The sequence below is a fragment of the Myripristis murdjan genome, chromosome 11 (genome assembly GCF_902150065.1).
Source record: "Myripristis murdjan chromosome 11, fMyrMur1.1, whole genome shotgun sequence".
Lineage (NCBI taxonomy): Eukaryota > Metazoa > Chordata > Actinopteri > Holocentriformes > Holocentridae > Myripristis > Myripristis murdjan.
Window position 1 is genome coordinate 9,275,741 of NC_043990.1, and position 16,734 is coordinate 9,292,474.

Consider the following 16,734-nt stretch of genomic DNA (forward strand, 5'->3'; position numbering starts at 1 on the left):
GCATGTATGTAGGAGGACCTCCACAAACCATAAACCCAACCCTGACTCCGCTTCATTTATGGAAGCCCTCACAAAGGCCACTTGCACCTGTCATTCACAGAGCCACCCCACCCCTCCTTTTTAAAGAGAGAGAGAGAGTGAGAGAGGGCTCAGTGTCTTTCATAGTCTCGAGGAACATGCTGGGTGTGTTTAAGCTGCGGGATGCACTATTTGATTCTCATGCACTTGCCAGGTCTAAAGCTACAGTGTGTGAGAGAGAGGAATGAAGAAATAACTTTCCTGTGTTGTAGAAATCATCGGGAAGCAGCATCACTATGTTTGTACTTTCATGCTTTACATGTTTTATTAAAAAGCCTTTTAAGCAGGAAAATCAGGCTTTTAATTGGTCTACAAGTTCAAATTGTAGTTCAGGATCCAGTTTATTTAGATATGAGCTTAATTACAGTTACAGTCTCAAAAGGCTTAACACAGCTTATGGAAAACAAAATGAAATGCCCTGACCTCAACCCTCATAGTGGACGAGAAGAAAGGCCAATAGAGGTTAAAAAAAAAAATAGAAGAAATCTTGGGAAAGTCTAGACACACACACACACACACACACACACACACACACACACACACACACACACACACACGCTGTTGGACCTGAACTGTAGCCAGAGGGTTTGAGCGGCTTGTGTTTACACTTTGCAAATGCTAATTAAAATTTCCTCCTCTCCCTCTTTGTTTTTCAGGGACTGAAACTAAACCACCAACCAAATCCTTGACCACCTTCACAAGAGGAAGACAAATACACTCAAATCAGTCTTTCTGTCTGCCTGTCTGTCTGTTTGTGTTGCCTCGGTGTTTCGGCAAAGAGTCAGCAGCAGAGTGCTTGTTTTGATCTGTGGGTGAAAGGAAGTCAGGGCTTATCTCTGTGTCAGTAAGCAGCCATTAGGTCATTTTGTTGATCAGTTGGATTGTTAGGAAGTGAGACAGTGTCCTTGTGTGTCATCCAATCAAACCCTTGTGCCTACATAATTTACCTAAGTTAGTCAAAAAACAAACAAACAAACAAACAAACAAAAAAACCCACAACAATCAAACGCCATGGCACCTAAAAAGAGGGCCTCACGTCAGAAGAAGGCTGCGGTGGAAAACATGGCTCAGGTGGGCGTGGAGCCTGCACCCGCCTCTCTGAAGGTGGAGAGCCGCGGGGACGGCGTGGTCGTGGTGGAGAGCGGGGTGAAGAAGATCGAGCAGATGGCGGCGCTGGACATCGTGCAGCTGAACAGCCTCAACCTGCCCCTGCCGCCGCCCGTCATCAAGCCCGGCGAGAGAGGCCTGGGCCTGGGCAGCGAGCTGACCCGGCCCCTGCACGGCAACGCCCTGCTGGAGGAGCTGAGCAAGATGCGTCAGGAGAGGTATCGTTTATTGCACCATCAGGGCCCCCTTAACCTAATGTGAGGCCCTGGGGCTGAGAGGTTTTGTAGGCCCCCCTATCCACCTGATTTACATAGTCTCATTATAAAATAAAAGTGTAATATGTTGGTAATCTGCATCACAAAATGCATTAGTTTCTTTTGGGACATAGAACAATGATTTTTCTCTTTTTGAGCCAGAGAAAACCATCATCATATCACTGAGCCTACTTGAGCATAAACACAAAAGGCAAAACACACACAGCAACTGCCGTTAGCCCCCAGGGGTCCGTTTCACAAAGCAGGTTTAGTGAAAACTCTGAGTCTGTTGACCCTGAAATGAGGGAAACTCTGGGTTTTCCGTTTCACAAAGGGAGGTAACTCAAAGCAGAGAAAGAGGGGTAACTCCAGCCTGTTTCACAGAGGGAGGTACCGCAGTAACAGACTCCATGAAACTAACCTGGTCGGGACCAGGTTTTTCTCATGAAACCTCGAGTTTCTCTCTGTGTCCGCCCTCTTTCAGCCACACACGGTATTTAACTTCCTCATTCATTCAGTCAGCAGGTGAGTTTTGGCGTGGCATATTAGTTCTGCTGTCTGTTATTTTTTTTTTAAAAAAATAATTAAAAAACAGTCAGTAGGCCTTTATTAGAAGTCCATTAGTAGTTAGGTGGCGTCTTTTTTTCCACGAACATGGCATGTCCTTTCTACAACGATCCCGTGGATGACCTTCATCCACGGGATGAGTGTTACTGCGCAGAGAATTAAATATTAAATTAGCCTAAATATTCATCGGGAGATAAGACCGCGCATCTATGTTTTAGCATTTCCAGACAATTATCTTTTTGAGCGTTACCGTTTCACGTCACCTAAATGAAATAAATGAATATGTTCAAACTCTCTGTATGAATGCATTAAGATTTCCAACTGGGGTGAAAAACGCAGCCCGACGCTTCCCCGTTGCCATGGTGACTCGTCAAATCGGGGCTGTCTTTTTATAGCCGTGGTGCACGCGCTTAACTCCAGGTGAAACTACTCCGAGTTGATCAAACTAACTCAAATCAGGTTAGAGTTAGTTACCCTCGACCAGGTTAGCCCGTGCATTAAAGCGGCCTTGTGCACCATACCGTATGTCATGGTATAATATGGTATCGTATCGTGTGATATCTTGTGCATCATATATGAATATCGTATTGTGTCCCCCATCATATCGCATTACAGCCAAATCCTTAACGCTTTATGGACAGAATCGTTTGCTCTCTGTTCTTCTTTCTTCTCACGTCACATCTTCTCACCTCCTCTTGTCCTCAGGTTCCTGACTGACTTGGAGCTGGCCTGCAAGACCAAGGCCTTTGACGTCCACAAGCTGGTCATCTCGTCTGTCAGTCAGTACTTCAGGGAGATCCTGGCCAAGGACCCTGGGATGAAGCGCCTTGAGCTGCCATCCCTCTCCCCTCTGGGTACAGCAACCATTTAAATCAACATTAGGCCACAAGCAGATCATAGATTTATAATGCTGCCCTCTCCTGTTTATCATTAAAATCATCTGTCCACTCGTCAGTCAGCCCCTCTATTCATCTACCCTTCAGTCATTCATTCATCCATTCAACCTTTATTTAAATCTCGAGGATCATTGAGGGCATGCACCCATTTTCAGTCATGTTGAGAGTACAATTAAAAACAGAATAATGAAACGGCGAGCATTATACTTTGCAAGCATGGTTTTAAACTGACCCATGCGTACAACTGTGCAAAGTTTTAAAGTGTGTTGCAAAATGTTCCAAGTACAAAAAGTAAAAGCAGTTTTCCCAAATTTACTGTTTACATGCGGGACTTTGAGCATCAGCCAGTCACATGAACGAGTCAAATACTGACCACAGGAGCAGCTTAAAAAGGAAGTGATATATGATGGTGCTTATGATGGCAAGTTGCCATTAAGGGCTTTAGAAATGAATACAAATTGATGTTTCTATAAATTGTACAATGGAATAGAGCAGATGTGTTTTATTATCCATTGGTGGAAATTTGGTTTGTGCAAACTGGCATAGAATAAAACACATATCATTGCACACAGGCCACGCATTCAATCAACAATAATACATGAATAAATCTAAAAAGAGACTGCTAAAAAAAAATATCAAGAGGCCTAACGATGTCCAGGGATGTTAGGAAGCAGTTTCACAGCCTTCCAGTTGTATCTAGAGAGGGATTCCCAGTGCGTCCAGTCAGAGCAGCCAGGGTTTCAGGGAGGGAGGCAGAGATCATCAATCTATGGTCTTCGCTCCATCTCACTGATAAATGTGTAGTTTCCCACTGATGTTAAATGTCCCTCCGTCTCCAGGTCTGGCCAACGTGATCACCTTCGCCTACCTGGGTCGCGTCCACATGTCCCTCTACACCATCGGCTGCACCGTCTCCGCCGCCGCCACCCTGCAGATCCCGCAGCTCCTCAAGATGTGCATGGACTTCCTGCTGGCCGAGCTCAACGTGCAGACCTGCGTCTACATCTGGAACATCGCCGCCGCCTACGGCCTGCTGCCCGTGCGTGACGCCGCCCGCCGCTTCGTCTTGGACAACTTCATGCAGTTCTCGGAGACGCCGCTGTTCACCCAGCTGACCCTGGAGCAGATCACCGCCTTCCTGCAGGACGACGCGCTGATGCTGCCCTCTGAGGTCACCACCTTCCAGGTCAGAGCTCAGAGGGTCACCTTTAAGCAAAAAAAAAAAAAAACATTCTCCACTTCTTCTGATGATCCATGATTCATACATCTCCACTGAGATAATCAATTTATCATGACTGTCATACAAGAAGCTCGAAAATCATTTTTAAAGAAATTGAAAAGCCTGAGTGTGGTATGAAATTTTCTTCATATTTCATGCTCCTCTTACTTTTTGAGATGACAAAAGGAGTTGGGAGCCAGAATTAGCAAAAACTGGGTTCAGCTCTCTTTTTAATTTTATTTTATTCAGTTCTGCAACATGTCCACTTGTGACCACACAACTCTCATACCTTAACTGAGAAGAAAGGCCAGGTCCGTTTGGAGGAGGTCATCCACCAGCCTCCGGGCTCCCGCTCTCAGAGTCTGAGGCCTTCCTGTGCACAAGCTCATAGCTATTTTCAGTCAGACCTAAAAACAGAGCCCAGACCAGCTGTTCAGGGCAGAGCGCAGCTCCATGAGCCCGAGCCCATCACCTGCAGGTCCTCTGTGAGCAGAAATCCCCAATATAACTCACTGTATGCAGGATGGCTCATTTATTAATACATAGCCCCCTCACAGACCCAAATAGCCAGGCAGCCGGGGGAGAAGGGAAGCATTGATAGTTGTATTTATAAACAGAGTGTGAGTCTGTCAGTGCCAGACTAAGAATAACTCCATTAATTTAATTTACTCTAGTCACGTTTTTTATTATTATTATTTTTTTTATTTTACATTTGAATGAACAGTAATACCTTTGTTCCCTCTGTTTTGTAAATGGTAAACTGCTGTCCCACAAGAAACTCTTGCTCCAAATCCTAAAAGTCTCAATATTGACTTTTAGGGCCTACTCACATTAGCCCATTCGTGCCGTGCCCAATCACGTTTGACCCCAAAATCTGGATTATTTGACTAGTGTGAGCGCTCCGTTCCATGCTTCAGTACAGTACACTTCCTCCGCTCTGGCACGGTTGGAGGTGTGCTTCAGCATGGTACAGGTGTTCATGCACGAGCACATGCACGGTCACGCACGCAGCACACGAACATGGATATGACATAAATCATGCAACCATCCCTTAAGGCCCTTAAGCTATAACCAGGCAATGGTAGATATATTTTTTGTCTTTTTTCCTATTGTTTTATGAGTTTTGTCAAAATATCACACACTCATATCATAATCTTTAAGATAAAAGAAAGATAATCTTAAGTCTTGATATTTAATTATTTCCTGAAAGTCAGTTTTGGTGGAATGGCTCTTGGGCTTAACAAACTTAAAGGAAAAATCCAACAACAGCCACTTGTTTGCTGCTGCATTTTTCTTATACCTGTGGATAACTGGCCAAATGTAGGCAACATTATATCATGCTGAGATATTTCTAATGCAGCTCCACGATAAAATACTGGAGCTGCAAAAATGTGAGCCACAACATACTGTGGTATGTGTCTAACAGTGCAGGAGTTGTGTTAGAGGTTGGATTTTCCTGTTATTAATATCTGTGGTATTGGGCTGCATTACATTTTTCATTTATTCTGTTTCACTGAGAACATTTCTCTCCACAGCTGGCCATGAAGTGGCTCGATTTCGAGCCCACCCGTCAGGCTCACGCCGCAGAGCTCCTGTCCCACGTGCGCTTTGAGACCATCCCTGCCAGCGAGCTGGTGAGCCAGATTCAGCCCGTGGCCCGCATGATGCTGGACCCTCAGTGTCACCGCTTGCTGGTCGACGCCATGAATTACCACCTGCTGCCCTACCAGCAGAACACCCTGCAGTCCCGCCGCACGCAGGTCCGAGCCGGGCAGCAGACCCTGCTCACTATCGGCGGGCGCCCCTCCATCACTGAGCGCGCCCTGAGCCGAGAGGTGAGTGGCTGATGTGTTGGTGTGTGTTCATGAAACTTTGCATCATTAGCACCCAAGAGAAGCGCATGTTGGGCTGACCTTTGACCCCTCTATGCTAAGGTGCTGTGGAGAGACCCCCGTGAGGGCGGAGCCACCTGGCGCCACCTGTCCCAGCTGCCCGCCAAGAGCTTCAACCAGTGTGTGGCTGTGATGGACGGCTTCCTGTACGTGGCAGGAGGAGAGGACCAGAACGACGCCCGCAACCAAGCCAAGCACGCGGTCAGCACCCTCAGCAGGTAGGAAGGAGCCCGCTGGAATACAAGACAGTTACTTTGTGGGGAAATCAGCAAACCTCAGTGGGAAAATAAATCATATAAAAACATGTGAATGTGCATCTTGACCTATACACTTTTATATGACCATTGGAGAGGTGATACATCACGGGGCTGGGAAATATGGACAAAATGAAATACCTCCATATCAATATTGTGTCCTTACTGCAGGGTTTTGCTTTCATTACATATTTACACACAAGTTATTTTTGATAAATTATTAGTAACATGAATGTGATGACCAATTAGAAAAACACAAGCCTTCCTTTACTGTAGTGCAGCCTTTGAACATGGGAAAAGACAACACTCAATTCATATCAGAATATCATATCTAAAAATACAGGACAAGATCAGTACCTCTCATATCACAATATTTAAATAACACCCAAACACTGCCCTCTGCTCTCTCCTCTTGGCTCCATCAGATATGATCCTCGCTTCAACACCTGGCTCCACCTGGCCAGCATGCGCCAGCGCCGCACCCACTTCTCCCTGGCTGCCACCGGCGGCCGCCTCTTCGCCATCGGCGGTCGCAACGTGGAGGGCCTGCTGGCCACCACCGAGAGCTACCTGCCCTCCTCCAACACCTGGCAGATGCGTGCGCCCATGGAGGTGCCCCGCTGCTGCCACTCCAGCGCCACCCTGCCCTCCGGAGACATCCTGGTGACCGGCGGCTACATCAACTGCGCCTACTCCCGCTCGGTGGCGTGCTACAACGTGGAGACCGACTCCTGGAGCGAGAAGGCCCCGCTGGAGACGCCCCGCGGCTGGCACTGCTCCGCCACCGTCGGAGGGAAGGTGTACGTGGTGGGAGGAAGCCAGCTGGGACCGGGCGGCGAGCGTGTGGATGTGCTCTCCGTGGAGGTGTTCTCACCGGAGAGCGGAGTGTGGAGCCGCGCCGCCCCTCTCCCCCTGGGCGTCAGCACCGCCGGCCTGTCGCCGCTGGCCGAGAAGCTCTACCTGCTGGGAGGCTGGAACGAGGCGGAGAAGCGGTACAAGTCGGCCGTCCAGAAGTACGACCCCGCCACAGATAGCTGGTCCATGGCAGAGGAGCTGCCCGAGCCCACGGTGGGGGTGTCCTGCTGCACCCTGACCCTCCCACCTCGCCACGCACCCCGCCGGCCGCAGCACCGCAACACCCCGGCCCACGAAGAGCCGGCCCAGCCTGGGAAGAACAGGAGCAGAGAGAGCAGCGTGACCCCACTGCAGACCACCACAGCCTAGAGAGAGAGGGACGGAGAGAGAGTAGACGTGAGGAGGGATGGAAACATCAGGAGAACATCTGGATTATGTCTGCTCTGTTTTCTGCATCTTACATCCACTGAAAGTGCAAAACATGCCTATAGAAGTGTAGACTACATTTCTGGGGACAAGGTGAAGCATTCAACAATGGCAAACAAGATATTATTATTAAATTATGAGCTAAATTATTAGACGCATGGGAGCAAACTGATAGATTCACACAGATTAGAAAGAGCAGGGCCATGCCCAGATTTCTGCAGGCAGGTGCTCAAATGAATCCCTCCTCCCCTGCAAATAATAAATAAATAAACACATTTTAAAATAACACAAATACCATGATGTCACCACAAGCACAAGGCTTTTTATATCATTATCCCACAGTTCTGCAAAAAACTGCATCTCCAAAGGCAACAGGTTTAATGCACATCAGGTTGTGTTGGCATCCAATAATACATATACTTGGATACATTTTCATAATCAAAAGAGCCTGTGCATACATCGTTTGCAATATCAAAATAAATGCTATAATGCCATGATCCAAATATCTTTCACAAAATACAATGGCCTTTGCAGCTTGGCATTTGAAAGCTGCATCTGGTCAATGATCTGACTTTATATGCAATTTAGAAAAAGTAATCTGGTGCCTTTTACATGATTTGTGGTCTCCGTTATAACTCTAAAACCTGCCAGATTAAATTTGGGGCTCAGTTAGTTCAAAATATGGTAAGGTGTTGCTCTGTGTCACTATCAAGCATTTGCCACAGGTTGTGCAGAAACAGAAAAGAGAGCTGGCGTCGTCCTGCATGGTCTCAGGGGTTCAGATCGATGGAAAATAGATGAAAAAAAGAGGTGAAAGGGGAGAGAAATGGAGAGCTGAGCAGATGGAGGTGTAGAGAGAGGAGGACGGAGAGAGAGACGGTGGTTTTGTCAGGACGATACAAGTAGAGATGCTGTATATTCTGGGGTTGGATAGAAGTGGGCCGGCGTCAAGACGACTGTGAATCTACTAGCAGTACATGTGTACAAATGTGTATCTAGGTAGAGTGTGTGATGCAAAAGTTTGTGTCTGAATGTGTGTGTGTGTGTGTGTGTTTGTGTGTATGGAGTGTGTTGTGTTGCAGAGCGAATGGTTGAAATGTTAAGTGGCTAATTAGGAATTGAGCCATTCATTTTTTTTTTCCTGTAAAAACTACAATGATTCATCAACAAACTTGAAACATTTCTCACAAAGATAGGAACAGGTCAGCAATGAACATGCCCGTGTTTATTGTGTTATTTATGTACTGTATAATATGAATCAGTCAGAAGTAGGGTAGCCTGTGATACTGTGATAAAAGTAATATATTTAAAAAAAAAAAAAAAAAAAGTTAGTGATGTAGTATTTAAATATGTTTTTTAAGTGCAATGGAGTAGAAAGCAGGGGTGGGTCGGGTGAACACAAGAGGCTGGTAGTGTAAAATACACAGGCAAGTGTTGCCATAGTAACCGAGAGTAAAGTTAATTTATTTGTACATTAATTTTTGTCCACACCCCACATTCACACCTCCCAGAGAAACACACTGTAGACTATTTTTAAAAAGGACAAAATTTTTAAAAAATCAGAAAAATGACGGGAAAAATGAAAAATGCACGGGAGACAGGAGAGCACCTGATGGTAAAGTGTCCACTCACCTGTGTGTGTGTATGTGTGTGTGTCAACATCTGCTGCCGTCAGATGTCAGATTTGTAACCAAAGTGATTTCCTACCAAACGACGAGGCGGTGAAACTCTGCTGGGTGGAGAAGACAAAGAGCCGAGCGGCCGGGGGCCTTTAGAGCAGGGGGTTTGGGTTCAGGAGCAAAGTGATGAATCCGTCAGCGTGAACTCAGTCTCACTTCTGAAATCGAGAGAAATCAATGAGGCTAATCTGGCTCCTCTGATTGGCCAAGTCCCTCTGAATTTGTCTCCGTCCTGCTGCTGAGCATGATAGGGCCGGGGTTTCACCGAATAAAGCCAATCTGATCCAAACTCAAACTGCCTCTGCGACTTTATTTCCTGCTGGGAAATGCACACCATTTGACCACAAATAATTATATTAACAATTAAAAATGAATAACTAGTTAGATAGAAATAGATATACACATTGCATACATACATTTTATTTATTTAAAACATATATTCATTGATTTATTTTGGTAACACTTCAGAAGTGTTCCTAAATGACTACTGAGACATTAATATATATTTAAGATCATAATTCCTCCACATATTCATGTTTCTGAACACCACTTATCAATATGCTGATAAATGTGTTAACTACTTACAAATAAGACAACTTACACAAATGATAATGGCTTTTTTTGTTCATATATTAGTTGTGACGCATCTCTAACCCCTTTATCTTACACTGATTTGTCAACAGTTACATATATTTATAGCCATATCTGTATCTTTTATCTATTTTTAAATATTTATGAATGCCTTATTAATCATTTGTTAAGGAACATTATTAGAAAGTGATACCAAGTTTTTCTCTAGGTAGTAGAAAGTAACTAAAAATACAGTTTTGAGGTACCGGCCCTTGACTGTTTGCATGTTGTGGTACTTTATACTTTTCCTGCACTACATTTCTCTGATGGCTGTGGTCACTTGTTTACTTTGCAGAGGAAGTTTTTCCACACAAAACGTCAGAGGTGCTGCTGTCAGAGTGTAAACCAGCCAACAGGATGTGGAGCTGTTAGAGCTACAGCATTAAATACTTCCTAAAGGTTGATGCAGCAATTTCCAATTACTTGCACTTTTCATACTTAACTACATATTACTAGCAATTTGAAATACATTTGTGCAGGTTAGATTTTGAATATATATCTTTTGTTTTTTTTAAGAGGTATTTTTCTGGCATGGTATAGCCACTTTAAGGATTTGAGTATTTTTTCCACCACTGGCCAGACTCATGGTGATCTCCGACACAGTTTTTCCTTTGCTTTGTGTCGTCTTTCAAAATTCAGGCACTAAAAGGACGTTTCTCTTTGGTGTTTTTGCTGGTCACTCCTCATTACCTGCTCATTTTCCCTCTTATGTGAACGGTTTTAGGTGAAGTATGACCTTTTTTTCCCCCCCAGCCTCAACGCTGATTCAGTCAGTGTCTGTCAATGACCCACAAGATCCCAGTTTTTAACCAGAAACTAACCCAGGCTGGCAACATAAAATCATGTCCCCCAACTAGGAGGATGCAGGATTTTGTGCAAAGACTCAGCCATGAAACTCCATGGCGCTCAAACTGTAACTCCCCTGGTGTAGACAGGAACCAACAAAAATCCCTTGAGGGCAAAATCTCAAGGTGGAACCATTTGAGGGACCTGCTAGATGAGAACAAACTCAATACCAAGTGTTTTCTACATTTCATATTAGTCTGTACTGAATGAATTATTTTTACAGCGACAGACCCACTGAGGTATGAAACACACCCCGTAACACGCCCGCCTGCCTACTTGTGGTCCCAAAATGTGAGCTGATTCATCTGTCAAGCCGCACCTCAGAAATATTACCCATCTCATCACCTGTTGTGGTTGAAATCTGCTAACTACTGCCCCCCTGTGGTCTGAGGATCAAACAGCAACCCAGACCTTAGGCCAAAAACTTCACAGGTTAATTTCAAAATGAGGCCCACAACTAGGAAAGTGATAAATACATGAACCAGCTTATTTTGAAGCATGATCTAGGCAAGTGTGATTAGATAATACACATTTGTGGACAAAGTTCCCGCCAATTTCTTGAGGTCTACATGATCAAGCTCCAGAAATCCATTTTAAACGTGTGCAGCTGTCCTGACTTGCTGCAGGTGCACAAGCCACCTGGACTGAACTGTCACAGCAGGAAATTGCTAACATGACACCGGCAAGACAAATGTCAGACTAGTGCAGAAGGGTTTTTCCAGTAACACCACAGACCCAGACTGGTATTTTTTTCCATTTTATTAGTTTGTTACAAACAAGTTCAAAAAGGCCGTCCTTTACTTGCCAGGGAGGATGATGCCATCATACTGCAGAGACAAAGGAGACGAGGAAGAGAGAAGAGAGGACAGTTATGAGACTGTAACCAACAGTATTTCAACATCAATGCATCGTGTTCAACATGTGCAGGGTCATTTTGCTCGCATGATGTCACTGTGGAGATGGTATGCATTTTTTTGTTTCTGTTTAACAACGTCAAGCCCTTCATTTGTATTCCAGTTGCTACAAGGGCTTTGCTAAATCTGAAATACCACACATCAGCAACTGAATGTGAGCAGGTTACAACCCCATTTAATGTCTGACCGTGTTCAAAATGTACTCACTTTCTGCTGGAACCAGCGCATGGACTCCTCTTTACGGATGCGGTGCTTGTAACCAATGCGGCCTCTTTTCCGCTTCTTGTCGGCGATGCTGAAGCCGGGCCTGCCCAGGACCTGAGAGGAGGAGGAGGAGGAGGAGCGGGTTAGATGAGCTCAGAAACAACCAAAAAACTTCAGTCTGATTTTTTTTTTAAGTGATTTATGGATTCTCCATGCTAATGTTAATCACTCTAGTTAGCCTCAACAGCTAAACGTAGTTAAATGTGTGCGGTTAAACTCGGTCCACACAAGCAAAACGGGTTTAGTCTGTAGCTGCACGAGGGACAACGCACTGAACAAAACATTTAGCAAATAAAACATCTTATAACAACTCTCAAATACAGTTCAGTGTGTTCCCTACAAGCCCTACTCACATCACTCAAAACCCTGAAAACTGCAAATCTGTTAGTGAAGGAAGTGATTTAAGTTTTATTAAAAAGGTTTAACAGTCCCATCATCCTAGGAAAAACCTTCCTTCAGGATGCTCACAACTTTACTGGTATAACTTCAGGTTTATGGAGAACAGACTTTATTCATCCTGACAAATATTAAAACAAACTAAAAAAGGTTTAAGCAGAATTATAAATCAGAAATTTTCAAATTCTAGTAAGTAGGCAGATTTTCTGCATCACTTTCCTTCATATAACTATGTCAGGACACTAATGCTCTCCAAATATCTGGTAAGTACTCCTTAATAAAAACACCAATTAACCACAAATCTCAGATCTGTCTCTACTGTTAAATCTAATTCATCTGTGAAAATGACACCAGTTCATTAGCTGGATTTGTGTTAATTTCAACGACCCGTCACACAAGATCTCTCCTCCAGGTAACTAGAGCGGGGAGCCACTCACCACGTAGAAGTCCAGTCCGTAGATGCCGATGCTGGGGTCGTACTTGATGCCCAGATCAATGTGCTCCTGGATGCCAAAGCCAAAGTTCCCGGTGTCAGAGAAATTGTTCTTCCTCAACTCGTACTCACGCACCTGGACAAAGGAGGAGCAGGGACACATTATGGCAACAACAAAAAAAACCTTTGCAGTCAAACCTTTACATCACGCTTGTGTAAACTACTCACATTAATTTAACACCTAAATTCAGTCCCACTAAGAAAAAACATGGTTATCTTCTAATATTACACTTCAACAAAAACACATGCCAAAGGCAACAACTTTTTTACCAAGCAGAACCAAATTTTCAGGAGTAAGAAAAGACAAATCGAACTGCTCCAAATTACTAATAAAAACACATAAAGAGGAAACGTCAAAACACGGCACAGCAGGTCAACATCACTTCCTCACCTTGAGTCCCTTCTCCAGGATCTCCTCTGCCTTGGCTCCACGGACGGTGCAGTGGACAGCGATCTTTTCATTCCTACGGATGCCGAAGGATCGCACAGTGTAGCGGGCTGCAAGGAGGAAGAGGAGGAAAGGACCACATGTTGAACACAGAGCTGTAACTTCCACTGATCAGAGAAATCACTTCTTGCTGACCTCTTCCAAAGGTCAGCACGAGGTCAGTCTCTGCTACAGAAAAGCGCCGTTCTTCACGACTCAGTGTCTTGACACTTCAGCAGAAAAGGCAACCCAGGCCTGAATCAGAGGCGTCTGGATGAAGAGCCATCTGCCGCCCCATTAAATGACTTGAAATCCATCTTATTTAGTACAAGAGTGTCAATTTTGAGTGTGTGCCCTCTTGCTTGTGCACATTGAAATGTACAACCAGAACATCAAGAAAACAGAAGTGACAGGAGCATTTCAAAACTTTTTTTTTTTTAAAGTTAGGATGAATTTGAACTTTTAATGTGTACATGATATGGGCATCTGGGGTCTAAGAACAAAAAATATACTATATGGAGTTATAAACATGGCCAGTGAAATTACTGGGAAACAGCAGAGAAAACTAAGAATTATGTAAAATGCAGGTGAAACAAAAAGCAGGACAAATTGATCTGGATCATCTGATCCTGTTTATCCCCTTTATAAAGAATTCATAAAACTGCCTCAAGACGACGCTGTAGAGCCGCTGCAGCAACGGAGAAGGCCTCATTAACACCATTCACACTGGAATCATGTCCGTTGCTGTCTGTGCTCTACATGTTATGTTTTTATCACTGTATGTGTTGTGATTCACTGTGATGCGTTTTCAGAAACATGAGAAACTGGAGGCAAATTTCCACATCTGGACAATAAAGATTAGCTACCAATAATGCAGCACGGCACAGCACGAGGGCATCAAACAGCAGGTCAACATGAGTCTGGCCCAGGCCTGGTTTACAGAATTAGCAGTGTGGAGTATAGAGACTCAAACATGTAGGAGGAGGTTTCAGTAAACAGCTCTGCGGTGTCACACTAAACAAAGATCCAACTTTAAAGAAGAAAAAAAAAGGTCATGTTTCAGCCAAGTAGTCCAGGCCCCACCGCCCTGCCCCGCGCGAAGACACCCACCCTTGGAGAAGACGGGGGTCTGTCCGGTGAGCTGCTCCAGCACCTTGGCGGCCCGGGTCAGCCTGTCTCCACTCTCCCCGACGCAGATGTTCAGGCACAGCTTGCGGATGCGGAGTTCCTTCATGGGATTCTCCTTCTTCTCACCCTGGTCCTGGAGAAGAAACACAAAGTCAACCAAGCCCTTAAAAAAAAAAAAAAAAAAGTCTGTCTTCACTACAACACCAAGTAAAGCCTTTTCTAAACTCCTCGGCCACACAGCAGCCTCTCCATCTCCATCCTGCTGAAACTCCATACCTTGTTAGCTGCTGCTGACATGTTGATTGAGCCCTGCTAGCTTCCTGACGGGTTGCTAACTTGCGCTAACAGGTGAGCAAAGTTCCACCTAATCCCAGTCCAAACCTGAGATTAACCACACTTCTTAACTGTATACACCGACGTCTGACTCCTGCTCTGCAAATCAGCTCCAAACGCAGATACGTGCGGCCGGACATGTCCGTACATATCCCACTGCTGCCGCCGCCGCTGTCACCGACCACTTCCGAGTCCAGATTAAGGATTAGACACACAAAATGGACAGGGTACACAAATCACAGCAACACTACAACCAGGGTGTCGTTACACCGATGTAATCTGATGTTTAATCCCGTGGAACACATAATTTAGGGAACTCCTTCTGGTGTGACTTTACGCAGCGGCTAGCCTGTTAGCATCGCTCAGTATCTCAACTTTAACCCCCATCCCGTCACCTAACGGCACCAATACGGCTCGGGATTAATTTAATACACCTAACCCCACACAGCGACGCAGTGAACCGTAATCTGGATGATATTATAACCCCGATGATTGTGGATTTACTCGGCAACTTCACATCTGTCGCCGTCATATGTTTGAACGGGGTACTCACCGCCATGTTTGATCACTAGAAGAGGACGTTACGTTTCCGGCGCGGCGCATATATAGGCGAGTGTTCACCGCAAATAGGCTCGTGTCGACATCGCGTCCCCGGCACGTTGGTTCCTCTTTGCGCACACCTGCTCATATCAGAGTCATACCCTGCGTTCCAATACCCATACTACCATACTATTTAGTAGGGAAAAAAAGAATTAGTATGTCCCAATACATACTAAACTACATACTTTGTAAGGGCAGCTGCAGTACATACTAAAAGTAAAAAGTATAAGTATGCGATTTGGAACGCAGGGAGAAAAACTTTTTCGATCCTTGAAGGGAAACTGGATCAGCTGCACGTGCTCACACTCCCAAGGGAAGGATTAAATTATAAGAAATAGAAAAAGAAGTAAGAAGTATTAGAAAGTATGTGCATTGTGTATAAATCTGATTCTATTATCATCAATGGGTGCTATAAACTGCTACTCAAGTGGAAGTACTGATACTCTGCTGATGTTTTACTGCAGTAGAAGCAGAAGTACTGCTGAAAAAATATACTGCAGTAAAATGGCCAACTCACTGATATTATTTATTTTAAATATAAATAAATATGAATTATTTCACACTTTTTTGTTTACTACATAATTCCATGTGTTCATTCATAGTTTTGATGCCTTCATTTAGAATCTACAATGTAAATAGTAATAATAATATAAAGAAAAAACATTAAATGAGAAGGTGTGTCCAAACTTTTGACTGGTAGTGTATATATAATAAGCACAGGTTCAATGTACAGTCTAACTCCATAAAGATCCCTCAGTTTCAGTTCAGAAAACAAATGGTTTCTTTTGTCCCTCTTTCTTTGTTTTTTTTAACAGCTGAGTTCTTTTCAACCACTTTTTCTGTCTGACTGGGTGCACCCTCATGCAGCTGAATCACAATCTCAATTCTCAATATAAACTCTTATTGTCATTACAGTATAACGAAATTAAAAGCTTAGCCTTAAAGTGCAGACCACATAAAACAAAAGAACCACCCAACCTCTACCGGTTGGGTGGAGAGGGGAGAGAGAGACAAAGAGACAGAGACAGGGAGATAAGGACAAACTGGGACAAATTGATGCAGCTCCAAGACTCTTTAGGGCCCAGTCTGCACAAATACACCGTTGTACAACAAGCCAGAAGAACACATTTGGAATGCATGGTTTATGGCCAAAACTGCATGGGATTAGCATGGGATTAGCGCAAAGGGGAGAGCCGTGGTTACCCAGAGAGCCCATTTTCATTCACAGATCTGGAGGTCAGAGGTCAAGGGACCCTGCTGGAAACAGCCATGGTTTCATGTGATCCCAGTATCTTTACTTTAAATCAGTTTTGCAATGAAATTATTGATCAAAAAACAATAATACACTACATCAACAATGTAAACCAGGGATGGATGTGCAACTTTTATGGGGGTAAGGGCCACCAAATATTTTAAGTCATCATGAGGGGCCGCAGTGCCTTGCAAGGCAGCGAAGCCACATCCAGACTCAAACCA

General features: G+C 44.5%; 2 protein-coding genes across 2 annotated transcripts; one reads left to right on the top strand and one right to left on the bottom strand.

Annotated features, from left to right (window-relative positions):
• The first annotated feature begins 1,049 nt into the window (after positions 1-1,049).
• klhl43 (kelch-like family member 43) lies at positions 1,050-7,773 on the top strand. The gene is made up of 6 exons (XM_030064228.1): positions 1,050-1,403; positions 2,712-2,860; positions 3,742-4,088; positions 5,657-5,956; positions 6,056-6,231; positions 6,693-7,773. Exons 1-6 carry the CDS (start codon positions 1,090-1,092, stop codon positions 7,489-7,491), a joined length of 2,085 nt encoding a protein of 694 aa, XP_029920088.1. The 5' UTR covers positions 1,050-1,089; the 3' UTR covers positions 7,492-7,773.
• A 3,671-nt stretch (positions 7,774-11,444) lies between these two features.
• Positions 11,445-14,637, bottom strand: rpl11 (ribosomal protein L11). Its single transcript, XM_030064227.1, has 6 exons — positions 14,602-14,637; positions 14,308-14,458; positions 13,162-13,268; positions 12,715-12,846; positions 11,825-11,935; positions 11,445-11,530 (listed from the first exon to the last, which is right to left on the bottom strand). The coding sequence occupies exons 1-6, from the start codon at positions 14,620-14,622 to the stop codon at positions 11,501-11,503; spliced, it is 552 nt and encodes a 183-aa protein (XP_029920087.1). The 5' UTR covers positions 14,623-14,637; the 3' UTR covers positions 11,445-11,500.
• Positions 14,638-16,734: the final 2,097 nt, after the last annotated feature.